Source organism: Trichosurus vulpecula, chromosome 1 (genome assembly GCF_011100635.1).
Source record: "Trichosurus vulpecula isolate mTriVul1 chromosome 1, mTriVul1.pri, whole genome shotgun sequence".
NCBI classification, from domain to species: domain Eukaryota; kingdom Metazoa; phylum Chordata; class Mammalia; order Diprotodontia; family Phalangeridae; genus Trichosurus; species Trichosurus vulpecula.
The window spans coordinates 76,576,736-76,604,596 of NC_050573.1; the positions used below are offsets into that span (position 1 = coordinate 76,576,736).

The window sequence follows — 27,861 nt, forward strand, 5'->3', positions numbered from 1 at the left end:
TCCCACTTGTGTGATCTCTTTGGGGTACAACCGTAGAAGTGTTATTGCTGGGTCAAAGGGTATATGTACATTTTTGTAGCCCTTTGGGCATAGTTCCAAATTGCTCTCCAGAATGGCTGGATCAGTTCACATCTCCACCAACAATGTAATAGTGTTCCTATTTTCCCATATCTTCTGCAGCATTTATCATTAACCAAAAGATTTCTAATGAAAAGGTTAAAACCTCTCTCAAACCCTGGCTTCTCCTTTCAGGGTCCTCCAAAGCAAACAACAGTCAAGAGTGCAGCTATTTCACCCAGCAACATTCAGTAGAAACGATAGGACCTGCTGGCAGGACAGAGGACACAGAGCATCCACAGTACCTGTCCATCAGAGGGAAAGAAGGGATGATGCGGAGGAAATACTTGGGAATGCTCCTCTACCCTTAGGGTGGAAAACTAGCACTGTGACAGAAACCTATACCATACCTTTCCATCTTATCCCATGTCCCTGACTGCTTGGCCACCTTGGCCTGATTCCATAACACCCATGTCCAAAGGGCAGTTGGACTCTTTGGAAACTTCTTTCAGCCACCAAAGGAGAATGTGGTGTCAGATGGAAGGGTTTGCAATTTCTTAATGCTTTTTTTCTTTTTTTCCCCAAACTTGCAAACCCAAGCCAAAGCAAAGATGTCTGTGGATGGAAACTGAGTTCTGCTTCCACTGTGCATGAATTAAACAAAAGGGACCTAGGTCTGGGCACAGGGTGTTACCCCCAGCAACCAGCCCCATGGGCACAGGAGGCATTGGAGTTTTATATAAAGCTGTGAGGGAGGCCTCTTTCAGAGAAATAAGCTTGAAATAGTGAGATGTTTGAGGAAATTATGAAAGTTTTTTTTTGTTTTTTAAATAAGAAAAAAGCACTATGTTAAAGCCTGAATTTTATATTAAGGATTAAGCTTGAGCTTTTTATTAGGGTTTGATGAAGTTGTGCATGGTTTAGAATGGGATTTTGCACATCTGGCTGGCATTCCCTCTGCCTGCATGCCTGTGGCCTGTATGCCATTCTACTCAGTCTTCAGAAGTGTGTTGCGCAAACTTCGTTTTGTATCTGTTTTTATGCCAAGCATAGCAGAGTCAGTCTGTATCAGACTGGGAGAACTTGGTCATTTTCTCCCAGTCCTTTTTGCCCTTTCCCTGTCTAACCCAGGAGATAAGCCCAGGATCCCACCAGAGACTAGGACAGAGGGAGCTCTGCATTCAGGACCACCTCAAATGTGGCAGAGCTCAGCAGAGGAGCAAGAGGCCTTTCTAAGGCACTGACCGAGCTGGGCATCTAAGCACAGCACTCCGTTCCTTAGAGCATTAGACAAAGGGACCTTCAAGGTCAGCTTGTCAAACCTGACAGTTTTACAGATGAAAAGATGAAATTAGATCCAGTGACAAGGCCCAAGTCACAGATACCTCGCTAGACACATTGCCTGATGGACAAGGCAGAGATAAGAGTAGGTGACATAAAAGTAGATGCCCTAAGAGTAGAGAGGCTGTTTTCGGGTCTACTGGTCAGTGCTTGGGTGTGACCAATGACCCCAGGCTTCTCTCAGGTGCAAAGGCCCAGTTTTGAAAGCTCCTGGGGTCATCAATTTGGCAATCCTACATACCAGCCAGCCCATTCGGAATGACAGGCTTACAAAAGATGCTAGCTTTTCATTACCCCTGCTCCTTTCTTTGTGACTTGGGTAAAAGAAGTTTGAGAAAACCAGGTTTATGGAAGTACATGCTCCTCTAACCACTTGTCCTGTCTCTGGAACCACAAGCTACTCCTTCCCTTCTTCCTTGGTGATCCCAAAGAAGAAAAGCCTTAAGCCAGGAAACATATTCCTCACCTATGATTGTGCCGAGTGTACAGCAGATGAAACACCAGCCAAGCATATGTCCCGCCATTCACCATAGCCAATTTGCATTAAGTTGTTTCACTGCCTTGGGACTGAGAGATCTGAGGACAGAAATACCTGCCAGTCTGGATTTTTCGGTACACAGCACGGTAAAGAAAATAAACTGCCCAGAAATGTTGGCCCCCTTCCCAGGATCAGAGTTTCTATGCTGGATTTAACCTGGGTTGTTGGGATTTCAAACTGACCATGTTAAACAAAAGGTTAACATAAATTCGCTATAACATAAATTCTATGTGTGAGGTGCTTGGAAAGGGTTTGGTCTTTGCTTGGCTTTTAGAATTAAAACTGAAAGGGTGGGGTAGTGGGGAACCTGACGCTGGTCTAGTGTTATCATGCCTTGATAGATGTGTAACAAAGGTGACAGACCTTGGTTCTCACTTAAGAAATGGTACGTGCCAATGTGTGCATGTGTTTTTGTGTATGTGTGTTTATGTGTGTGTTTGTGCCCACATGTTTGTTTTAAACTCTTATAGATGGCAGACACTTGCTATGGGGCATGTCCCATTCCCCAAACAGGTCCATATTTATCTGTTTTGTACAGTCCCATACAACTGACTTGGCCCAGCATGCTGTGGAGGTTGACATTTTGGTTTTTTGTTCCTGCACTCAGTTATATACATGGATCTGTTCTCACTATCCTGCATTGGTATTTCCATAAGACAGTATTACACTTAAATAAAATATTCATTTTATAATCTTAAAAAAGTAAATGAATAAAGCTACCTAAAGTTACTGTGTGTGAGTATATGCAGTGCTGTTTTTAGCTTGGTCCATAAGAACTTTAGCTGCTTTGAAAGTGACCGTGCCTGTGCCACAGAGATGTTAATTAGGGCTTCCCACTTCAGACCTGTTTTAAAGGCCTTCTCCCTTCCTTCCCTGTTTTTTTCCAAAATCCTGGATGTGGTGGTAAGCATGGCCAACAACTTAATCACATCCCTGTTGCCTGTAGGGTCAAACACAGAAGATTAATTAAGGGCTGAAACTGCTTCCTTTGTTTTATACAACTTTGGACATTTCATTCCCTAAATACATCATTTGTCTAGCTTAGTTCACTCTCTCCCCTAGAAGAGTCTCGGTGTGGTAGACCCCTAAGAGGTTGTTCCCTGGAGTTTCATTTTAGAGATGGGGAAATTAAGGCCTAGAGAGGTGAGAAGTTGCTCAAGGTCATATAGATAGTAAGTGGCAGATGGTAAGAGAGAAAGTGACTAGTAGGTAAAGTGTAAAAGTTATGAGCTAAAAAGAGGATCTTGGAATCTTAGACTAGGAAGGAACCAAACAACTCATTCAATAAGTGTCTGTTATGTACAAGGATGGGATATAAAGGCAAGAAAGTTTGTGTCTGAGGTTCCTGGACAGATTTAATAAATTCAGGACAATTTGGGGAGGGAGAAATGACTTAGAACTGGAAGAACAAGAAAGATCTCTTGTAAAAGGTTGACACTTAAGCTGAGCCTTGAAGAAAGGAGGAGATTTTAATAAGAGAAGTGAGAAGGGAGTATCTTATCTGGGTCTAAAGGGATACAAAAAGAGACAAAACCAGCTCTAGCCCTTAGGTATACGCTCATCATCTAATGAGAGAATACATGCTAACAACTATGTACAAACACAATTTTACAAGATAACTTGTAGGTAATCTTAGAGGGAAAGCACTTGCTTAAGGGCAACTGGGAAAGGATTCTTGTAGAAGGTGGAATTTTAGCTGGGACTTGAAGGAAGCCAAGAGACAGAAAAAAGCAGGAAACCCATTCTAGATGCGGGGGACAGTCAATAAAAATGCACCAAGTCTGGAGGCAGAGTGTCGTGTGTAAGGAATAATCAGGAGGCTAATGTCACTGGATCATAGAGTACATGGAGGAGAGGAAGGTGTAAGAAGACTGGAAAGGCAGGAATGGCCAGGCTATGAAGGATTTTTAAAGCCAAATGAAAGAATTGATATTTGATCCTGAAGGTAATAAGGGAGACAATGGAGTTTACTGAAAAGGGGAGTAATGGTTGGACCTATACTTTAGGAAGATCAATTCCTAAGTGGAGGATGGATTGGGATGAGGAAGAGACTTGAAGCAAGGAGACCAACCAGCAGGCTATTGAAACAGGCCAGGTGTGAGGCGATGAGGACCTGAACCAGGGGGATGGCAATGTTCCATTGTGTGACCCTGGGCAAGTCACTTAACCCTTTGTTGCCTCAGTTTTCTCATCTGCAAAATGAGCTAGAGAAGGAAATGGCAAACCACTCCACTATCTTTGCCAAGAAAATCCTAAATGAGGTCACGAAGAGTCAGACGTGACTGAAAAATGACTGACAACAACAGTTGACTCCTAATCATATTTTCCAAAGGCAGTTCACAGTCTTCCATTCTCTTCTACCTAAAAGTTTTTTTTAATAAATTTTTTTGTTTTTAGTTTACATCACTCAGTTCCACAAGTTTTGGGGTTCCAAATTTTCTCTCCCTCTCCTCCCCTCTTTCCCCCAAGATGGTATGTAATCCAATGTAGATTCTACACATACCTTCACATTGAAATTATTTACATAATAGTCCAGTTGTAAAGAAAAATTATAACCAATGGAATGAATCATGAGAAAGGAGAAACAAAACCAAAAAAAAAAAAGAAGGGAAAAGAAGAGCAAAAATTTTGCCTCAATCTGCATTCAGATTCCATAATTCTTTTTCTGGATGTGCATAGCTTTTCCCATCATGAGTCTTTTGGAGCTGTCTTTGAACCTTGCATTGATGAAAGGAATGAAGTCTATCAAAGTTAGTCCTTACAGATACCGTGTGTCTGTAATCATATATGATGATCTCCTGGTTCTACTCACCTCATCAGCATCAGTTCATACAGGTCCAGCAACAGCAATGATCACTTACTGAAGACTTGTACATCTCATGACCTTCTCATCACCAACACTGTCTTCCACTCATCTCAATGCAATAAAACTTTGTGGATGCACCCTCGCAGCAAATGTTGTCATTTAATAGACTATATCATTGTAAGGAGAAGAGACATACAGGACATAAGAGTGACTAAGGCAATGTGTGCTAAAAAGCGTTGGACTGATCATAGATTTACCCTCTCCAAGCTAAATATTCACATTCAACAACAGCAGCAGTCCCAAGGCAAGACAACTACCAGAAGACTTGATGTGAACAGATTAGAGCACCTCTCCCAGTGGGAACAGTTTATTGCTAATTTGGAGAGGAAACTGAGTCAGCACACAGTTGGCAACAGTGGAGCAGAAAATGAGTGTATAGCTTTCAGAGATTCGGTGTACAATACTGCATTTACTCATCTGGGCCAGAATATCAAGATTGGTTTGATGAAAATGATAGGGAAATTTAGAAACTGCTAAACAAAAAACAAGACCTCCACAGGGTTTACCAGCAGGATGGTTCATCCGGCTCTAAGAAGGCAGCATTTAACTCCATCAAAAAGCAAGCGCAAATAAAGCTTAGAGAGATGCAATATTCTTGGTTTAGTAAATAGGCAGATGAAATTCAGTTTTATGCTGATAGCAACAATCCAAAATGCTTTTATGATGGCCTAAAGACTATTTATGGGTCAAAGACCAATGGTACATCTCAACTATTGAGTACTGATGAAGCCACATTGATTAGGGATAAGGACTTGATCCTGGAGAGATGCACTGAACACTTCCATAGCATTCTCAACAGATTGTCATCAATCAATGCTGAAGTCATTGACCATATGCCTCAGGTTGAAGTCAATCCCTCTCTAGCTGAACTTCCAACTGAAGAAGAGGTTTTGAATGCCATTTGGCTCCTCTAGGGTGGCAAAGCGCCTGGTGCTGATTATGTTCTAGCTGAGATTTACAAGGCAAGGGGTCCGCTGCTCATACAAAGTTTGACTGAAATTTTCCAGATTACATGGCAAGAGGAGGTTATCCCTCAGGAGTTAAAGAATGCCTCCATTGTCCATCTCTATAAGGTAAAGGAAGTAGATTGTTCCATGACAATCACTGGGGGAGGAGAAGGGGAGAAAGGAAAGGAAGCAGAGGGTCTCTCTCTTAGTCATTGCTGGCAAGATTCTTGCCAGAATCTTCCTTAATGGGCTGATCCTTCATCTGGAAGATGGTCATCTACCCAAGAGCCAATGTGGCTTCAGAATGGACCAAGGAATAGTTGACATGGTGTTTGCTGCCCAACAACTCCGGGAGAAATGCTAGGCATAGAACAGAGGTCTGTACACAACATCTGTTCATCTGACCAAGGTCTTTGAGGCTGTCGGAAATTATGGCAAAATTTGAGTGCCTAGAGAAGTTCATCTGTATTGTACGTCAGTTTCACAATGGCATGGATTCTGGATAATGGATAATACTCTCATGCTTTCCCAGTCACCAGTGGAATAAAGCAGGACTGTGTGCTTGCTCCTATGGTTTTTAGCATGATGTTTTCAGCAGTGTTGTCAAATGCCTTCAACAAGGACGAACATGGCATCAAGGTCAGCTACCACACTGATGGCAAGTTATTTAACTCAAAAAGGCTACAAGCCGAGACTAAAATGGAGGAAGAGTTGGTGCATGATTCTTTTTTGTTCACAGATGATTGTGCACTCAATGTAGCCTTTGAGGCCAAGATGCAATAAAGTATAGATTGATCCCCTGTTCTTATACTAACTTTGGCCTAACGGTTAACACCAAGAAAACACAGGTTCTCAACTAGTCAGCACCACACCATCCATACATGGAACCATCAGTTACAGCAAATGGAGAAATACTGAATGCGGTAGATAAGTTCACTTACCTTGGCAGTATACTTTCCAGTTATGTACACACTGATAATGAGATTGATACACGCATTGCCAGAGCTAGCTGAGTGTATTGGAGGCTCTGAAGGCAAGTGTGAGAAAGAAGAGGTATTAGACTGCCTACCAAACTGGAGGTCTCCAGATATTGTGTAACAACAATGCCACTTGCAGCTATGTAAGGCCAGTAGCACCAACACACAGGAGCACTGCTAGCATGGGTTCTTTGATCTGCTTTTCTAAGGAAAGCAACTTTAAGGGGTTAACAATCTCAGTTTAATTAAACATACATATATCATTCACTTGGTTCGGGTGGGAAAGTCATCACCCTGAACTTCAGAGAAAACACAAACAGAAATTACAAGCAGAAATTATATATACAGAGCAAATAATATAAATCAACAGACAGGCTTCTAGCTGTCTGACCAAAGCTATACATACATGGTTACAAGAGAGAGAAGCACCAACATCTGGGTTTTCAAAGCTGGGGGGCTCCTTAACAGCTACCCAGAGTCTTCATACCAACACTCTTAAATGAGTGAGCCCCCAAACAAAATGCTAACCTCAGAGTGTGTATACACTTCTTCAGGGTCAGAGAGCTTCACACCTCTCGTGACCTAATTAGCAAAGGGGTGTAGGCCTTCCTACAAGCAAAGGCAAGACTCACTCAAAGGCACTTGATTGCATTAGTGCTGAGAAGCACTCCAAAAGAAAAAACAGTAAAAAAAAAAAGTCCCCCTTGCTTGCCCTTACATGTCATTGCTGTATACCTATGAAACTTGAACAATACGCCAGTACCATGCCAAGAAACTGAACTGCTTCCATTTGAATTGTCTTAGGAAAATTCTGAAGATAACCTGGCAAGATAAGGTCCCAGACACTGAGGTAAGGACCTCAAGTTAAACTACCAGGCATTCAAACTCTACTGCAGAGAGTACAACTCCAATGGGCTGGCCACCTTGTTGTACTGCCAAACATACATTTACCTAAAAGATTATTTTATGGAGTACTCATACAACACAAGCACTCACATGGAGATCAGAAGAATCGACACAGGGACTCTGTCAAGGTATCTCTAAAGAACTTTGGAAACTGATGGAATGAAATGGCAAACACTGGCAAAGGACCACCCAGCATGTTGTGTCCATCAAGAAAGGCACTGCAGAATTGCAGTAGCTCAAAAGAAACATGAAATGTGCGAATTTAGAGACATCTCCACTCCAAATGTTCATGTGGAATATTTGTGCCCAACCTGGGATACAGCCTCCCAAGCTCATATTGGTCTGATCAGCCACAATTGGACACACTGTACCTTGACTCCAACAAGGTGATACCATTTTAGTCCTCTTCAAGCATGAAGGACAAACAACCAACCATGAAGAACAACAACAAACAAGTTCAAAACCTCCAATACACAAGATGGGAGGTTAGGGGAGAGGTTAGATTGGACAAGTCTGAGAGTCATCTACGTAGAAATGAAAATTGAATCCATAGAAGGTGGTGAGATTACCAAGTGAAATAGTATAAAAGGAGAAATGGGCCTTTGGAGATACCCATGGTTAATGGACACAAACCTGAAAATCCAGCAAAGGAGACTATGAAGGAACAGTAAGTTAGGAAAAGAACCAGGAGCAGTGTCATGAAATCCTAGAGAGAAGAAAGCATCAAGAAGAGGGTAATCAACAGTGTCAAAAGCTAAAGGATAAAGACTGAAAAAGAGCTATTAGATTTGACAATTAAAATAGCACTGATAATTTTGAAGAGAGCAATTTCAATCATACTTATGCTTTAAGAATATTTGGTGCCAGGCACTGTGTTAAGTACTGGAGACACAAAAAGAGACAAAAGGCAGTCCCTGTCCTCAAGAAGTTTATAATCTAATGGGGGAGACAACATGCAAACAAATACAACAAGCTACATATAGGATAAATAGGAAATAATTAACTGAGGGAAGGCACAAGAGGGGTTGAAAAAGGCTTTCTGTAAAAAGATGAGAATTTAGTTGGGTCTTAAAGGAAGACAGAGAAGTCAGTAGGCAGAGATGAAGAGGGAGAGTATTCCAGGCAAGGGACACAACCAGGGAAAATACCCACTGACAAGAGATGGAGTGGAGTTCGTGGAACTTCCAGGAAGCCAGTGTCACTAGATCAAAAAGCGTCAGGGCCTATAATATAAGAAGAGTAGAAAGGTAGGAGGAGGCTAGGTTATAAAGGGCTTCGAATGTCAAACAGAGAATTTTGTATTTGATCCTAGAGGTGACAGGGAGCCATCGGTGTTTACTGAGTGGGGGATGGGGGAGTAGGGAGGGTAACATGGTTGCATCTGTGCTTTAGGAAAATCACTTTGGTGGTTGAATGGAGAATGATTGGAGTAGGGAGAGACTTGTGGCAGGCAGACCCACCAGCAGCTATTGCAATAATTAAGGCATGAGGTGATAAGAGCCTACCCCGGAATGGTAGCAGTATCAAAAGAGAAGGGAGCATACACAAGAGATGTTGCAAAAGGGAAATCAACAGGGCTTGACAACAGATTGCATACAAGGTATGAGAGAGAGTAAAGAGTGGAGGATGACACCTAGGTTGGAAGTCTGAAGGGCTGTAAGGATGGTGTGGCCCTCTACAGTTGTGACATATAAAAAGTTCAAGAGACATAATTTCTGGGTAATCATTTTATTAATTATGACTAGCGAATAATTAATAAAAGGATGATCATTTGGTTGTCTCTCATGAACCAAAGACAGATCATGCCTGTCTATTGACGCTTATATGTGCTTGGAAGAGTGGGTATTCCCTACAGATGGCAACCAACTCTGATTAATTAACAATTAATGAAAAGAATGAGTATTAAGAGAGGTGGACCTATTCTAATGAGGGCCTGGGGGGAATGTGACTCTGATTATGTCACTCTTACTCCCAGACCACCCCTAATCCCCCACAATTAGACAAAGGATCTAATCCCCACTCAGGCTTAAGTAGGACACAATGGGCCTTCCTAGTTGGGTGGCATCTGAACAATATTGAGGAGAATATTAAATCCAGTTTCATTATCAGCCCTATTCTTCACGGGCTGATTCCTGAATGAAGAAGTAAGAAAGGGGAAAAACCTTAGTACTAATTCAATAATTAGTTATTAATGTATGAGAGAAATAATCATTTCTCTCATGATAATAGAGAGTTATAATGAGTTTTGTTTTGGACATGTTTATTCTAAGATGTCTACTGGATATCCAATTGGAGATATCTGAAATGAAATTGGAGATGCAAAAATTGGAGGCAGCAGAGAGGTTAGGGCAAGATTTGATCCATGTTAGCTTTGAGAAGAGATGAGGTTTGGAAGAGCTGCTGTGGAGGGTGGGCTAGTGAGTTGATAAAAAGATATAGTAGGATTGCCTAGCAGTAGTGAAGGACCAGTTGAGGTTTTTAAGGTATTTTTATTGGACCTAGTCAGAATGGTTGCATGATTTTCTCCACCTTTGTCCAGCAGCACATTTGTAGGAGCAAAGGCTGAGGCTTGCCTGGGCATAATGGGTGATAAGGTGAGGGGGTGGGGAGGGAACTATGTGGAATTAAATTGATTCACCAAGAAGTCAGGACTGGAAAAAGAGAGAGTGGCTGGTTCGCGGAGCTGACCTGGGTGAGATTTGAGAGGTCAAGAGATTGGAAGTCAGGGTGGAGACCAAGGGTAAGGTTTTGTGAGGGAGGGCAGAAGGAGAGGCGAAAAACCACTAGGTTATGGATGGATAAGGGGATTTCAATCAACAAGCATTTGTGAAGCACCTACTATGTGCTAGGTGTTTAATATACATAATATAAAGAAATAGAACTGTCCCAACCCTCAAGGAGCTCACATTCTATAAGGGATTGGAGCCAGAGGAGACCCAGTTAGGAGGCTCGGGCCAAAAACTCGAGTGCAGAGACGCCTATTTCCTCTCACAGGAAGGCCCGGGATATTTGGTTGGGGGCTCGGGGTGCAGGAGGGCCGCCAAAGAAGGACGTGCCTTGCAGAGTGGGTGACAGCCCATAACCCAACCAGCATGGTAGCAACCGGTCCCTCTCGGCTGACCAGACCGCATCACGCATGCGCATCAAGACCAGCGCCCCCCGCCCCACCAAAGACGATTGGCTATTTTGTACGTCTGTCGCACCGGAAAACCAATAGAAAGCGAAGAAAACAAACGAGGCCGGGTCGGCGACCGTTTGAGTTTGGGCGGGCTTGGAGCCGGCAGGCTTCTTTTGATTTTTCCTGCCGCGGCCATGGCGGTATTTCGGGACATGGAGGAGGTGAGCCAGGGACTGCTCGGTCTGCTCAACCCCAACCGAGCCGGGGCGCGAGTGCGGCGGCTCCTGGGGAGGCAGGAGCGGATGATCGAGAGGCTGCTGGACACGAACAAAAGCACTCATCGGCTCCTCTCAGGTGCTGGAGCGGGACGCGAAGGGGCGGAGGTAGAAAGGACGCAGGCGCGAGGAGCGGGGTGGGGGGGGGGTGGGGGGGGTGGGAGAGAGGTAGGGGGAGGGAGGGCGCAGGCGCAGGGGACTCTGGCGTGGGTGGGGCGGGCCCCGAGCGGCTCACTCCTGCGCTTGCCTGTTGCCCCTCGGATTAAACACAAAGCCCACTCTTGGGCGTTTGAAATCTTTCACGGCTTTGACCCCGCCTATCTCAACATTATCCTCCTGCGATCAATCAATCAGCAAGTATTGATTAAAGGCCTACAAAGCCTAGGGCTGCCCTGGGTGCCGAGAAAGAAGTACGACAAATGAGAACAATCTCGACTCCAAGCGGACTTGCGTCCTAATGGGAATGACAATATAAAAATAAATGCAGCGCTGATAAAGTTAATGCATTCATATAGATGCAAAGTAGTTCAATAGAAGGTTCATTTGGGCGGGAGAATCAGGAAGTGGCTTTATGCTGAAGAACACGGTCCCAGACCTTCATCTTCAAGAAGAGAAGGATTCTTTGAAGCAGAGTTGAGGAGGGAGTGCATTCCAAGCTGGGGGGGGGGGGGGGGTGGCCAATGCCAAGGAATGCGTAAGGAACCCACAGAAGGTCAGATAGGGTGTGATCTTGGGCAAGTCATTTAACCTCTATTTGTCTCAGTTTCTCTAACCGTAAAATAGGGATAGGAATAGCATCCACCTTCCAGGGTGGTCGTGAGGATCAGATGAGGTCATACTTGTAAAGAGCTTAGCTCAATGCCTGGCACATGGTAGGCACTTAGTAAATGCCACCATCTTGGCCCGAATCACTTCTCACGTGGACTATCGCTTTAGGCTTCATATTGAGCTCCCTGCCTCTAGTCTTTCCCCACAAAAATAAAAAAAAAAACCTAACTGACCCTTGTATCTTTTTTTTTTTTAAGCACAACCTGGCCCTAACCTCTCTTCCCAACCTCACTGAGAATCAACTGAGATAATATTTGTAAAGTGCTCAGCACGGTACCCGGGACATGGTAGGTGCCCTTCCCCCTCCGTGGAGCTCCAGGCGCCTCTCCCCCACTTCTTGTTAAACAGATTTAAGTGCTTAATAAATGCTCGTCTATTAGGGAGGTGCTGTTATTATCCCCATTTTACAGTTAAGTAAACTGGGGTAAACTGGTGGCCCAGGGTACTAAGTATATTTGAACTCCGGTTGTCTTGACTCCAGGTACACTTTTCACCACAACCGCTCAGCTGCCTTTGTGTACCTTTCACTCCAAACCCCTGACTTTATGGTGGGAGAAAGTCATCCGTAAAAGGGGCTTGCTTGTGGTCACCACAAGTTGGGGTTTGGGCCTAGGTCTCCTGACTCCCATCCTAGGGTTCTTCCTGTCATATCACAAGTCTTTTCCCATGGAATCATAAAGTATCAGAGCAGGAAGGGACTTTAAATCCTCTAGTCCAAACTTATTTTACAAATGAGGAACCTGAGCCCCAGAAAGGTTAATTGATTTGGACAAGGTCACACGGGCTCGATAAGTGGCTGAGATTTGAACAAGGTTCTCTGACTCCAAATCTAAGGCTTTTTATCCTCTATGAGGGAAGAATTCCAAAGGCTTATGGGAAGTTATTACTTCCCACCAATATTATTACTACCACATAAAAGTGAATTTTTGAGCCAGATGCCTGCTTTTCCATTTCTGCAAAATCTGAAAATAATAATAGCTAGCATTTATCTACATAGCACTTCAAGGTTTGCAAAGTGCCATGCGTGTTACCTCATTTGACCCTGTGACAGGTGCTGATGTTATCCGCATTTTACAGATGGAGAACCTGAACCTGAGAGGTTAAGTGTCTTGCCCAGAATCACACAGGATGTGATCTCGGGGCTTCTTGACTCTCAAGTCCAGTGCTCCTACCTACTGCACTCTCTAGCTAGCTGCCTAATCTAGTCATGTATCAAGGGCATATTTGGTGAATTTGCAAATTATAGTTTATAGCGGACTTTAGTTGCATGATTGATTGAAAGGTTGAACAAATACAAATTCTACTGTGCTTTTTGTTGATGAAATATTTGTTTGGCAGAGCAAAATGCCATCTTAAAAGTTCTACTTCACCAAGGTGTCTCATTCATTTAACAAGTTTTTTGAGGTGCCAACTATGTGCAAGGCAATGGGAGGGGGGAACAAACCAAAAGTGAGACAATCCATTCCCTGAAGGAGCTTCCATGGGGGGTGGGGAGGGGAAAATGTCATTCCGAAGGCTCTCCTTCAACTAAGTGTCTCATTCATTCAGCAAGGTGTTTTAAGGGCCTACTATATGATGCAAGGAAATGGAAATACCAAAGCAAAAGCTAAAACGATTCAGTCCCTGAAGGAGCTTACTTTCTCTTGCCCGGCCCTCTCCCCCACCTCCTCCCAGATGAGAGTGACATACATACATTCAGTTGAGTAAATACAAATAAGTATAAAGTAATTTGGGAAGAAGATCACTAATTACTAGGAGCCATATAGGGAAGGGCAGTCTGTAGAAGTTGGTACCTGAGCTGAACCTTGAAGGTCAGGTAAAAACTACCTGAGGGTCCACTCTGAGGGGCTGCTCTGTCAGCCCCTGATCAATGATGCAGAGATAGTTAACTGCCCTTTTATCATTTTGCTCAGAGTGCAGGCTCGAGTCAGTGAGCCCAGAGCTTCCGCTTCAGCAACTTCATATGGAAGGAGAATATAAAAGCGCATAGAAAAATGGAATTTCACAGAAAGCAGGTGGGAAAAATAAGAGGAACAGATAAACAAGTAACAGAAAGGAGGAAGAGGACACCTGAAGCTGGTCAGAACAGGATCTGTAGCTTGTTAATCCCAAACTCAATGGTGTAGGTATTGTGCCCTCCTAACTTTCGGGAACAAGATCTGGAACCTCCAAATAGAGACTGGGGCAGGACCCTCTTATCAGTGTTGACAAGAAATCTGAGCCAGAGTTTCTTTTCCCTCACAGTCTTTCTCTTATCACAGTGATAGCGAGAGGCCTAGGACAGAAATTCTCTTGTCACAGAGGGATTCTGAGATTCCAAGAAGCAAAAGTGAGAGGAAAGCGAGAACCCCAGGCATACAGGACAACCTGTTCGAAGGCAATGCTGAATATGTCGTGTCTTATCAAATAACAAGTAGCACACAGTTTGGCTGGAAGGAAAAGCATTTCAAGGGGACTAACATTTAAAAAAAAACCAAAATCTGGAAAGATAGGTTGGCAATAGATTGTGAAGAGTTTTAAGGTGGAGAGTTTGACTTTTATGGAGCTACTGAAGTTTCTTTTCATCAGGAATGCTTGAAAGTTCTCTATTCAATTAAAAATCCATCTTTCCACTGTGGCATTCATTGTACTCAGACTTTCAGGGAAAGTATCTAGTCTTAGTTATGAGCCTACCTCTTTCGCATTTTAGAATATTGCATTCTGAGATCTTTCATTTGTAGTAGAACCTGCAAGGGCTTATGTACTCCTGACTTTGGTTTTATGGTACTTGAATTCTTTCTTTCAGACTAGTTGCAGTCATTTTTCTTTGACCTGGAAACTCTGGATTTTGATTTTGACATTCCTGGACCATTTCTTTCTGGAGGTGATTGGTGGATTCTTTCTATTTTTACTTTGTCTCCTAGCTGTAATAGGTCTAAGCAGTTTTTGTTTATGATTTCTTGAAACAGATTGCCCAGGTTTGGGTTTTTTTGGTTGTTTTTTTTTTTAATCATGGTCTTCAGAGAATTCAGTGATTCTAGTTATTTCTCCTTGACCTTTTTCCTGGAGTAGTTTTTGTTATTAGATGCTTTAATTTTGCTCTTTTTCAAAATCTTTTTGTTTTAATATTTCTTGTCTTATAGAGTGACTGATTTCTGTTTGGCCTATCCTAATTTTCAATGAATCTGTTACTTGAATAAGATTTACTACTTTCTTTTCTAAGCTATTTATTGTTCCAGTTCTTTCCTGCAGGACTTTTATTTCATTTTTTATCTCTTTCATTTCTTCCAGGTATTCATGCATTTTTTTTTCTTTGAGTCTCTCCTTGCAGTTGTTATAGAGTTACTCTGTTCTAGGTTCTAGGATTTTTTGGTATTTCTGGATCTATAAATCTTTGTAGTAGTTGGTGTCTTCTATTTAGTCATATATCTAGAGTTATTTCCTGAATTGGGACATTGTGCTGGGGCCAGACTTTGCCACTTCTGTGCTTTGAATGGTGTGTTCCTTGCTTGGTCTCAACTTGGGTCACCTGTGTTTCTACACTGACCTCTACTTCCCAGGGTGCCTCTACTCTAAAAGTGGTAGGTTTTAGGGCCCCTCTATACACACACACCTCTGGGTCTTTGGCGTTCCAAAAGGGCTAGATCTTCAGAGCACTTTGTGGTGTCTCAGGACAGAGCACTATGGACCTTTTCAGTGTCAAGCCCTGTTAAAACCTCTGTGGTCTTCCAAGGTCCACACTGAGGAAGGTTTCCAACAACCCTGGAGCTTTCTTGTGCAAGCCTTTGCTCTTGCTGTCTCAGAATATAGAGCCGTGCAGGCTACAGGTGTATCTAATCCATCTTTGGTCTCTCTAGGTAAACGTCATCTTATTTGCTGACTGGCTTCTCTGTTGCCTGTAGGCTTCTGGGTTTTTGTACAGTTCTGGGGTGGGTAGAGTAATTTATTGCAGTTCCTAATTAGATTTATTGATCAGTCTTTTGGTATAGTGCTTTGTTCAGGTTTTGCTGGAAGAGGTATGTGAGAGCTTGTCTACCTGTTTCTCTTCAGGTACCTGTCTTTTCTATTCAAATCACACCACCCCCACCCCCTGAAGTTTCTTCAGCAAGGAATTAACATGGTCAAGCCTGTGTTTTAGCAACATCATTTTGACAGACAAGAAGGGCAGCTTTGAAATGAACCCTCTTTTCTCATTCTTCTGTGTATATATGGAAATGTTCGTGTTTGTTAATGATTGAAATTCAGAATAACAAAAGGAAAAGAAAAACTAAAGGAACATCAGTTTGGCAGCTGGGCATAGGCTGGTTTGGGGAGGAGAGAGACTGGGAATGAGGAGACCTAACTGGTGTTAGAAGGCTCTCAGCTATCACAGCAGTCCAGGAAAGAGGTGATGAGAGCCTGAAAGACTGGGATGTATGTGAGAGGTTGTGTAAGCAGAATCACCAGAACTCAATAGCTGATTAGATATGAGCAGTGAGGAGGCCAGGGTGACTCCAAGATTGCAAATCTGGGTGGCTGGAAAGATAGGACCTTTGATGGAAATGAGGAGGTGAAGAAGGGGAGTGCATTTAGAGAGAAAGAAAATTAGTTCATTGGTTGTATTTGATATTCCTATGGGTCATCCAGATAAAGAAATACTGTAGACGATTTGCCACATGGAACTGGAACTCAGGAAAGAGATGAGAGATGTAGATTTGGGTGTCATCCGCATAGAGATGAGAGTTAAATACTTGGGGATTGATGAGCTCACTGGAAGACAGGGTAGAAGGGAATTAAAGAGGATGTAAGACAGAACCCTTGGGGAAATGCATATAGAGAGAGTGAAGGTTGGATGTGGATGGTGATCCTACAAAGGAGAATGAGAAGGAGCTGTCCGAGAAGGAAGTATGGGGAGAAACAGGAAGAATTCAGTGAGAAAAGATTGTCCGGGGAAGGAAATGCTTGGTAGTTAGAACAAAAAGACCACTGAAACTAGCAATTAAGAAATCATTAATTAGCTTGGAAAAAGCAGTTTCAGTCACAGTAAAGTTGAAAGGCAAAATACTGGGAGCTGAGTGGGAGATAAGTAAGTAGAAGCAACCCTAGGAGGTTGGCTATAATGAGAAGGAGTGGGGAGAGAAAGAGTATGTAGGAGGAAGACCTGGGTATATTTGTAGGGAAGGAGCCAGTAGATTGGAAGAGATTGAAGTTTAAAGAGAAAATGTTTTCCACTACACTACATAAAAGTTTTTGACACGTGAGTCCTTCCCCAAAGCATTCCCCAAAGGTGCCTCATACCCAGATAAGAATCCAATAAAATATTCAGTTCTATGAAGCAAATTGGGCCTCAGCCCAGCTGCCACTTAGCTGTCAGTTCCTTTCTCCCTCCCTCCCTTCTTTCTTTCCTAAGGTCCATAGAAGTGTGACATTATTATTACAGCCTAGAAAATGGAAGTATCTGACAGATAGGGATGACCAAAGGGAAGAAAATACAGAATAGGTGAAGGAGGGGACCAGGTTGGGGTCTTAGAGATTCCAGAGTGCTGGAGTTATAACTGGGAGTTAAGAGAGAATTGGGTTTAATTATTGGCTCTGATGCTCCTTACCAGTAACCAGAGGCAAGTCACTTAACCCCCAGATTCCCTCTCTCTAAAAGTGGAGATACTGACCCTTATATATTAATTTCACAGGATTATTAGGAGGCTTGAAAGAGATAAATGTATGTGATATCAATCAATAAACATTTATTAAGTGCCTACTGTGCGCGAGGCACTATGCCAAGTGCTATGCATAGAAAAAGAAGCAAGAAATGGTTTCTGTCCTCAAGGAGCTCACAGTCTAATGGGGACAACAACATGCAAACATATATATCCAAAGCAAGCTGTCTGCAGAGAAATAGGAGATGATTCACAGACAGTTTACAAACCTTAAGAGCCATGTTTCAAGCTCAGCTGTTATTCTCCTGGCTCCTCTTGAAAACCTTGAGTGTTGGAGAACTCAACTCTCTCACAAAGCAGCCTGTCCTGGTTTTGGGCAACTCTAATAGTTAGGAAATTTTTCCTCCTCTTCAGCCAAAGTTTCTGCAGTTTCCATTTATTGTTACTAATTCAGCCCTCCAGGGCCAAGAGCTAGTCTGACTCCTCTTCCGAGCATTAGCCAGTCATACCCTTGCAGACAGCGATTCACTTGCTCATAGCCACGTGGCTCGTAGAAGTCAGACAGAGGCCTCAAATCCTGGGTTTTTAACTCCAGACTCGATGTTCTTTCTCCTAGAACACGCTGCTCACCCATGTCATAATCTGCATGCTGTCAGCCAAGGTCCACCCTCGAAACAAGCAAGCCAAACTCACTGAAGCTGTCAGCCACCCCTAGGGAGAGTCAGGGCAAAAGGGATGGGAATATACATTTATTAAGGGCCTCCTGTAAGCCAGGCGCTGTACTGAGCAAAGAAATCAATGTTATTTCTTCCTAACATTTAGTGTTTATAGCGCTTTAAGGTTTGTAAACAGGATTTCATTTGATCCTTACAACAGCCCTGGAAGGTAGGTACTGTCATTATTCCCATTTTACACTTGAAGAAACTGAGGCAGACAGAAGTTAAATTACTTGCCCAGGGTCACACAGCTAGTAAGTATCTAAGGTTGGATTTGAACTCAGGTCTTTCTGACTCTGGGCACAACACTCTATCCACAGTGCCCCCTACTTGCTAGACCAGAGACAGGATGTACCCGGCAGGTCAATCCACCACCACTACCACCTTGACCACCATCTCCCCTCAGACCCTGATGGAGACAGCCAGGACCCTGACCCAAAGAGCCCTGGTAATAGTGACATTAATAATAACATCAGAGAATGACCATCTGCTTTGTGGCTCTGCTCCTCGGGACCATGGAACCTTTCCATCTGACTTAGAGCTGGAGCCTTCCCTGTCAGAATGTGAACTCCTTGATGGCAGGAACTGTCAGACTTTTCTAGGTGTGTCCCTAGCACTGAGCTCAATGCTTTGCATGTAGTAAGTGCTTATTAAGTGTTTCATTCATTCATTCATGTGATCAATCTCTCTTGAGTTCACGTCTGCATTTAGTTCACACTCATTGTGCCTAGAGGGGACCCTGGGTTCTTAAACGCTCTCAGGGTGGGGTACCACCTCTGGCAGGTCCCCCCCAGATGGAAGAAAGCTTCAGGTATAGTCCTAGTAGTGGACAGTGTATGTTTACTGAGGATCGGACTAGCTAGGGTTTACAGGCCCTTCTCACTAGAAAGCTGGCTACAAGATGATTTGTTTCAGAATCCCAGAGTCTAAGAGTTGGAAGGGTCTTGAGAAGCTGCATCTTCCAACTCACAGGCAACCAAGAGCTCCTTTTGCAAGATCCCAGATCAGTTGTTCTCCTTGAAGCCCTCCAGGGTAGGGGCTGTTACTGTCTCCAGGGGCATCTCATCATTTGGTAGGGTAGTTTGGAAGTTCTGAAGGTTTGACTACAGAAGTTCAGGCTATCATCTCCTGAAAGACAGAGGCCTGAAGTCTGTCACAATGGAGGGAGCACCCAAACCAATGAGATCAGAGACCCTCAGAGTACTAAGGCTGGAGCATTTCTCTCATACCTCCCTGTTACTTTTTTTAAGCTCTATGAAGACAAGGGCAGTCTGATTTGTCTTCATAATTCCCCTCAGCACCATGTCCACTCTGCTTCTGCTGCTCTGCCTGGTTTCAACTCCATGGAAGAAGATGCCCCCTGGTCCTCCCCCTTCCCCCCCCCCACTTTCCTACTTCCTTTTGTATGTTGTCTCCCCCCATTTTATTGTAAGCTCCTTGAGGGCAGGGACTGTCTTTTTTACTTAGTGTATCCCCAGTGCTTAGTACAGTGCCTGGCACATAGTAGGCACTTAATAAATGTATTTTGGATTGGAATGAATATTACTACTTACTCAGCATTTGAATGAATGAATATTGCAAACATAGGACAAGAACACTTCAAGAATTTAGGGAAAAGAGAGGATCATTTCTGAGTGAAATAATCGAAGAATCTTCATGAAGAAGATAGTACTTGAGCTGAACCTTGAAGGGAGACTGGAAAATGGACAATCATGGAGGTGGGGAGTATAGGGCTTGAACCTAGTCCTCTTCCTCCTAAGCCCTTAGAGGAGGGACATCCGTGAGTCGTTTTAACTACCTTTGGAGTGAGGAAAGTAGATAGGAATGTTGAGTGTTGAGTGTTCTTCTACCCTACTCCTTTGTTCCTGGTACCTGGCCTGCTCAGGCTGATTGTGACCCTCAACCAAGAGAGGAATATCCCCATACCATGCCTGTCCCTTCAAGGCAAGGTAAAGGAAAGTAGATCTTTGGGGAAAGGCATTTGAAAGTGCCTGACCAAATAAGAGATAGAAAGGTTCACAAGAGATAAAATAGATCGTTTTGATTACATAAATTTAAAAAAATTTTGTACAAACCACCAGTGCAACTAAAATTAGAAGAGCAGGATAGTGGGAGAAAAAGCTTTGCAGCAAGTTTCTTGGATAAAGGTCTTATTTCTCAAAAATAGGGGACTGAGCCAAATTTGTAAGAATTAGAGTCATTCTCCAATTGATAAATGGTCAAAGGATATGAATAGGCAGTTTTCAGAGGAAAAATCAAAGCTACCAATAGTCATATTAAAAAAAGTGTTCTAAATCACTAGTAATTGGAGAAATGCAAATTAAAACAACTGAGGTACCACGTCATACTCATCAAATTGGCTAAGATGACAGAAAAGGAAAGTCACAAATGCTGGAGGGCTGTGGGCAAACAGGTATGCTAATGTACTGTTGGTAAAGCTGTGAACTAGTCTAACCATTCTGGAAAGTAATTTGGAAGTATGCCCAGAAAATTACTAAAATTTGCATATCCTTTGGCTCAGAAATAATGCTACTACACCTATACCCCCAAAGAGATCAAAGAAAAAGGAAAACAACTCATACGTCTAAAACTATTTATAGCACATCTTTTTGAGGTAACAAAGAAGGGATGCTCATCAACTGTGGAATGACTGAGCAAGTTGTAGCATATGATTGTGATGGAATACTATTGTGCTGTAAGAAGTAATGAAGGGGATGGTTTCAGAAAAACCTGGGAAGATTTGTATGATGCTAAGTGAACATTGTACAGAGACAGCAATATTGTAAAGATAAGTGATTTTGAAAGACTTAGCTACTCTGAACAGTACAATAATCCAAGGCATTTCCAAAGGACTCATGATATAAAATGCTATACACCTCCAGATAATGAACTGATGGACTCAGAATGAAAATTAAAGCATTTTTTTCTCTTTCTTTTTCTCATTTTTTTTTTCTGGAACATGGCTAATGCAGAAATTTTTTTGTGTGACTTGATTTTGTAATAGGTTTTGTATTTCTTGCCTTCTCAGGGAGGGGATGGGGAAGGGAGAGAATTTGGAATTGAAAATTAAAATCAAATTGAATTTAAAAGAAAAGAAAAATGCCTCTTGTTTGTACTATACATTTCCTGAACTAGTTTTCTGGGTGCTTGTTTTCCCAGAAGGAAAGGGAACCTTGGCTATTCACTGTTTTTCCTAACTCAGCATCTGATGTTGAATATACCCTCTCTGGTCTGTCTGTAGAGATCCTTGCTATGGAGGAAGATGTGGCCCAGAAACTAATTGATGAGAAAGAAACAGCACAACACGTTGAATCCAAGTTACAGAAATTTGAATCTGAGCTTCAGAAGACCAGCGAGAAGGATGCCAGTCTACAGGCTGATCTCCAATATCCTTGTCCTTTTTCTTTTAAAATATTATATTGATTTTTTTAATATCACTCTAACTTCCCAATGACTACCCCCATGTCTAGAGAATTCTTTCTTATAACAAATAAGTAGAGATAAAGACTAGACCTATGATTTCATTGATATAGGCAACCCCTGAATGAGAAAACTCCCTCTACCAATGCAAGTCAGCACCTCTCCGTAACTTTTAGTCTTGGAGAGCTGCCTACAGTACTGAGAGTTAAGTGACCTGCCCAGGGTCACATAGCCAATGCATGTCAGAGGCAGGGCTAGGATCCAGGTCTTCCTGGCCAGAAGGCCAGCTCTCTATCCACTACATTAAGATGCTCCTCTAACAAATAAATGCGGTCATGGAGAAACTAATCAAACCATTGATCATGCCCAGAAGTATCTACCTCATTCTACATATATTGTCTGCTACCTCTTTCCTGAGAGGCAGGAGAAAGGTTTCGTCATCAGTCCTCAGAAGTCATGATTAGCTGCTGCGTGAATTAAGAATTCCAAGGTTTTCTGTGCCATTTTCCTTTACATGATTATGGTCATTGTGTCAGTTGTCCTTCTGATTATACTTACTTTGCTCTACCTAAGTTCATACATGTTTTCCCATGAGTATGAATTCTTCATTCTCTTCAGATATCCTCCAAATGAGGGCTGTCTGCTTTCCTTCCAGCTCTTTGCTACCTCAAAAAGTGCTGCTAAAATATTTTTGTATATATGAGACCTTTCCCTCTGTCCTCCTTGGAATATATGCCTAGTGGTAGAATTAGTGGGTCAAAAAGTTTATATACTTTAGTGCCTTTTTAGGTATCATTCCCAATTATTTTCCAGAAGAGTTGAAACAATTTATAGCTCCATCAGTAGAACAGCAGTACACTCATTTTCCCGTAGCCCTTCCAACATTTAGCATTTTGTCATCTCTTTGTTTGGAAGCAAGGTGAAACCTCATTTGCACTTATTTTATTAGTGATTGGGAGGATTCTTTCATATAGTTGTTGATAGCTTATATTTCTTTTGACAACTACCTAGTCAAACTTTGACCATTTATCTGCCATTTATCTGTTAGGATAGCTTCTAATATCCATTTCTACAAGCTTGAATTCAGAGCCAACATCCAGCAAAGACTTTTCCTTTAAAATGTACTTAAAGTTTCTTGTGAATTACATATATTTGTGGATTTGGGAGAAAGGTTCTCATATTAGAGACCAGTATTGTGATTTTGATAGGACCAAGAGGGGTGTATTCAAAAATGAATAGCTCTTTAACTTTCTGTTGTACTCTGTTGACGAAAGAGCTGGAAGAACTCAAGGAAATGGAAGAAGACCTCACAAAGACAGAAGGAGAAGTGGATGAAGATACAACTGTTGTGATCCCTTCAGCTATGTAAGTGTCCCATAATGTACATCACCAGGAAGCCATACTCATGTTAGATGTGATGTGTTTGACCTAATAAAATGGCCTCCATTTTCAGCAGAGATTCTTAACAGTGTCCAATAAGTCCTACTTTGAAGCTATAGAAACTATAGGAAACTATAGAAAACTATGCTATAGAAACGACTATGGGTTCTTGGGAGTTACACCAGTGGAGCATGAGCTCTATCAGGTCATACAAAGCTAGGCCCCACAGTCAATCATCATTCAAGGAACAAGCAAATTAAGTACAGAGGTCACCAGAAGATTGACTACCCCCAACTCATGAAACTATCTGCTAATGCTTGGAAGTATCATGGAATTTAGAGTTGGAAGGACCCTTAGAGATCCTCCTGTCCAGCCCCACTCATTTTATAGATGGGAAACCAGAAGCCCAAATCAGTTAAAGCTATCAAAATTTCTTTCAGTGGATGAAACTATACTACTCATAATAACTTACAACTAGAATATTAACATGTTCCTAATCACCAAACCTTTGGTGTTTTCTCTTGCAGGTATATATCTCAACTTTATCATCGGGTCAGTAAAATTGAGTGGGATTATGAATGTGAACCAACTGTGATCAAAGGCAGTATCCTTCTCTGACTATCAAGGGGGCAAAGGTCCCGGGGGGGGGGGGGGGGTTGTAAATAGAAATGTGTTTTCCTTTACTTTGGCTCCTCAGTTCATCATGGTCCCAGTATTGCCCAGCCTATCCATTTTGACAGCACCCAGCACTCTAAGAAATTTATCAGTGACTATCTCTGGAACTTGGTGGACACACAGTGGTGACCAATCTCATTGGTGCATGTTTGGGGAGGGCGGGGAGGCGCACTGATTTGAAGTGGAGAGATGCCGTGTTAAGGTGGATGATCCCAGGGAAGTTCATTTATGTGGATGCTATACCATTTGATGCGTATGTATTTAATATTTATACTACTTCATTGTCTATGATGGTACCTTTTAGCAAAATGTAATTTCCCTGCTTATCTCTTTTAATTAAATCTATTTTTGCTTTTGCTTTATCTGAGATCATGATTGCTTCCCCTGCTTTTTTTTACTTCATTTAAAGCATAATAGATTCTGCTCCAGCCCCTTACCTTTACTCCATGTGTGTTTCTCTGCTTCAAGTGTATTTTTTGTAAACAACGTATTGTAGGATTCTGGTTTTTATCCACTCTGATCTGCTTCCATTTTATGGGTGAGTTCATCCCATTCACAGTTATGATTAGTGTATATTTCCCTCCATCCTATCTTTTTCCTGTTTATCCTTTCCTCTCTCCTTTTACCCTTTCCCTCCTCACTAGTATCACAGAGAGATTAAGGGAGGATTTGAGCCTATGATTTCACCTTAACATTATATCCAAGATAACACCCACCAGCCCATAAGCTCCCTGAGAATAACTGGCAATTTGAGACCTCAGGTCTCCAGATTCGGCTGCAGAGTAAAAAAGTCCACCCGATCATTTTTCCTAAAGCCATAGCTCGCTATCCAAGGAGAGGGCCAGCCACCCAGTCAGGAGTATATCCAGTGTCAGAAAGGACAATTAGCAAGGGCAGGAGCAGAATCATCTCTTGGTTTCTCTGTCTTGCTATCTAACAGCTGCCAGGAGATGGCACTAAGAACAAGGCCCTGAGCCCCACTCTTCCCTTGTTTTTGCAGGGACTTTAGGCAAACCAGTCAACTAGCATTTATTAACTACCAACTGTATGCCAGGTACCATGCAAACCACTGGAGTCCATTGGATTTCCTGACCCCAACATGAGACATAGAGCTCTGGGAGCATAGTAATGATTTAATTTCCCAAATGGCTCTCACCCTAAGGGGAAAGCAAAGAATTCAAGCCTAACCCAGGGGACTGGATATTATATTAAAAATAGCATTAGTCACTCCCTCTTGTCTTCATCCACCATTTTGTGAGGCTAAGTTTCTGCTGCTTATAAGTCATTTGATTTTGGAGAAGTCACAAGATTATTCCCCCTCCCAAAGGTCACCCAACTTAAGAAATATCACAAAACTACACCTTCACCCTTTTACCTTCTGTCTCCCAAAACCCTCTACCACTGAGAAACCAGATGTCTCAGTCCTTATAATCCTGTTTTTCACTCCCTCCAAACTGTGTATTAACTGTATATAAACCAAGCTTCAGGGTCCTTGGCTACAGAGAGCCTTGGTCCCAATTTGTTTTGTGACTGCATGTGTTCCTAAATAAATTGTTTGTCCAGATGAAACTTGATTTCTTTATTTCACTGTAACATTCATCAAAGAATCAAATCCAACCCAGGGGACTGGGTCCTGTGGGGGATACAAGCTAAGAATGTGGTCCGCAGAGACATTAGGCTGGTTCCCAAGACATGAGTTTAAAAAAAAAAAGGAAATATTCAATGTTATCAGCCTCTGGAGCCTGAATAATTATAACTGGGGATTACCTGAACCCAAAGACCTAATGCTCCAAACTTGCATGTCCCTAGTCGGGTTCTACTCTCCTTTGTTCTCCCAAAGGGACCTGCCTAGATTTTTTCCGTGGGAGAGGAGCTAAGTGAAGCAGAGCAGGGTGACAACTCTGAGGGGCTGCCCTTCAGATGGAATCTGCTGACCAGACGATAAAAGTCAGTGTCAGGGGACACGTGCAGGGGGCTGCCAGGGTCCAAGTACTCTGGAGATACGCAGAAGCCAGAGAGGGACAAGGAATGTACAAGTGGGTAAGGAATGTGGCCTAGGCTTGGTCTCCAAGAGCATCATTCCCCCTGGCCTCATTCAGGGAGTTGCTTGGCTTTGGCAATTGTGAAAAGACAGGTGGATATCCTCACCGAGGGTTGGGTGGGAGGAGGGACGGATGTGCAAGTTTCAGCGTCTGACTCACGGGAGCTATGTACCCAAGTACAGGCTGGTATGTTACTACAGCCCAGCCTGTCTCTCCCCACTACACCAGACAAGACTTTCTTCTGCCCCTACTCCACAGCCTGGGATATGGGACTACTCTAACCAAAGGGAGAGACTGGAAGCTACTGTACCCTCCCTCAGGATGGAAGTAGAGCTGAGATCTAAACTTCCTTGGGGAGGCACTGTATTAGGATGTAAATTAAACCTGTCCAGCTGTTCAGGCTTTGAATAGTTAGTCACCTATGACTAATGTTTATTAAGCATGAATCACATCCTCTTCCCCCAGGGATAATGGCTGGCTCCACCCACATATTTCTCTAAACCCACCCTCCCAAGGTCCTGGGCCGCTTCCCTGGGGATTCAAGCTTTAAGAATCAGATTTAGAACTGGATCTTAGAAACCATCCAGTCCAATTCCTGCATTTTATATGTAGGGTATGAATTACATGTGTGTGAGGAAACAGGGCCATATTAGCAAAGTGACTTGGCCCAAGCCACATAAGTTATCAAAGCTGCTATTTGAACTCAGGTCTTTTGCCCTTCCACTCCCCAGGCCAGGGTGGGTGATGGTTGGTCTCTGAATCACTAGTAGGAGACAGTTGGCCTTTTCTCTGGGGCTTAGCCAAGGTGTTTGGAAGGTGCTCTGATGTGAGCTGCCCCAGGCTGAGGGTTAGAGCCAGGGGCTGGGCTCAAGGCAGAGGCCACAGTAGGAACTTGTGTCTCTGAGAGCCTCACGCTGGGGGTGGAGCAGAAGCTCTAGGGGCCCCACCTCAGAATGAGGTGATGTCCCACGCTTCACCTCCTGGTATCAGGCCAGGGTCCAGCCTGACTACTCTGAGATAACCCTTCACTTTGCCAATAGGGGTGGGGCTGGGTGGAACAGAGAAGAGTCCAGCAGCAGGAATGTGAAATCTGAAATCTGTCAGCAAATGCCTACCCTGCTTGGGCCCTCAGGAGAGGAGGTGAGCACTCTACCTTGATAACATCATCTCCTCTCCAGATAGGAGTTTGGCTTTGGTAGCAGTGGCACCAGCCACTACTATCCCTGACTGAGAAGGAAAGGTGCCTGGCATTTTCTCCCTTCAAGTCCCTGGGGTCCTTGTGCCACCAGGTCCCACCTAGGCCAGCCCTGGGAAAGGTGGGGAATGGAACCCTCTCCTGCCACCCACTAGGTCCCTGGCTCTCTATGGCCTCAGCAGTATGGAAAGGCAAAGCTTCAATGGAGGTGGGAGACTGGCTGGGCAGAGGCCCTGGGCTGAAGAGATAATGATTAAGATCAAGGGCAAAGAGATGTTTCAGAGCAGGAGAGAAAAAGCATTTCAAGACTGATAGGTCACAAGCAAATTCTGAGCCATTTTCTACCTGGGGGCCTTGGGACCACTGAGTTCTGAGATGAAAAGAAAGTTAGTATCCAATACCTTCCTCTTCCCCCTTCCTATCTTGCTGATCTCCTTTTCCACCTCCTCACCCATTCCAAGGGCATAGGGAGGCTGGTGAACTGAGGCTGCCGAGCATGAATCTGGAGCTCAGCACAAGAGAGCATTGTCCTGGGGTCACCAACAAAGCTGTTGGTCAGAAAGGCTCTGTTCATAGAAGCTGCTCTTGCAGGGAGGTAAGCGCTTCAGAGCCTGCCTTTGGGTATGGCTGGATCAGGCCAGATACCTCCCAGGTGTTCTCCCTGTCTGGCACCCTGCTGTACCTGGAATTCCCTCCCTCCAAGCGCCTGTGACCCACCCAACCCGATCTCTACATGCTGCTTCAGGTCCTGGATTTACTTTGCCTGTGTGTGCCCAGTCCCTTTGGGCAGGCCCTATTCTATGTGGAACTGGGAAACTTTGTCATCCTGGCAGGTGCTAAAAATGCTAATTAATTAAAGGCTGGAGCCCCATGCCTCCCCCTTCTCCATACACCACACCTTCCCCCACTCTTTAACATTTTTAATTCAACATGAACCTTCTGAAGACAGTCTTCTCTAAAAAGTA

The 27,861-nt window shown here is 43.3% G+C and overlaps 2 protein-coding genes across 5 annotated transcripts in view; both read left to right on the forward strand.

Moving 5' to 3' along the window:
- The window catches only part of KANK2 (KN motif and ankyrin repeat domains 2), a 28,579-nt gene extending 25,913 nt beyond the window's left edge, over positions 1 to 2,666 (forward strand). For all 3 annotated transcript variants that reach the window (XM_036761221.1, XM_036761235.1, XM_036761228.1), the window contains exon 13: positions 253 to 2,666. In XM_036761221.1, the coding sequence (XP_036617116.1) occupies positions 253 to 312 (60 nt within the window). In that variant the 3' untranslated portion in view covers positions 313 to 2,666. The remainder of the gene's footprint in view (positions 1 to 252) is intronic.
- Positions 2,667 to 10,944: 8,278 nt separating this feature from the next.
- On the forward strand, positions 10,945 to 23,788 carry SPC24 (SPC24 component of NDC80 kinetochore complex). 2 transcript variants are annotated; one of them, XM_036761245.1, is made up of 5 exons: positions 10,945 to 11,104; positions 21,426 to 21,570; positions 22,865 to 22,969; positions 23,512 to 23,588; positions 23,682 to 23,788. In XM_036761245.1, the coding sequence occupies exons 1-5, from the start codon at positions 10,945 to 10,947 to the stop codon at positions 23,786 to 23,788; spliced, it is 594 nt and encodes a 197-aa protein (XP_036617140.1). The 2 variants fall into 2 exon arrangements, with proteins under 2 accessions (XP_036617140.1, XP_036617148.1); XM_036761253.1 differs by having other exon boundaries at positions 11,086 to 11,133.
- The last annotated feature ends 4,073 nt before the right edge of the window (positions 23,789 to 27,861 follow it).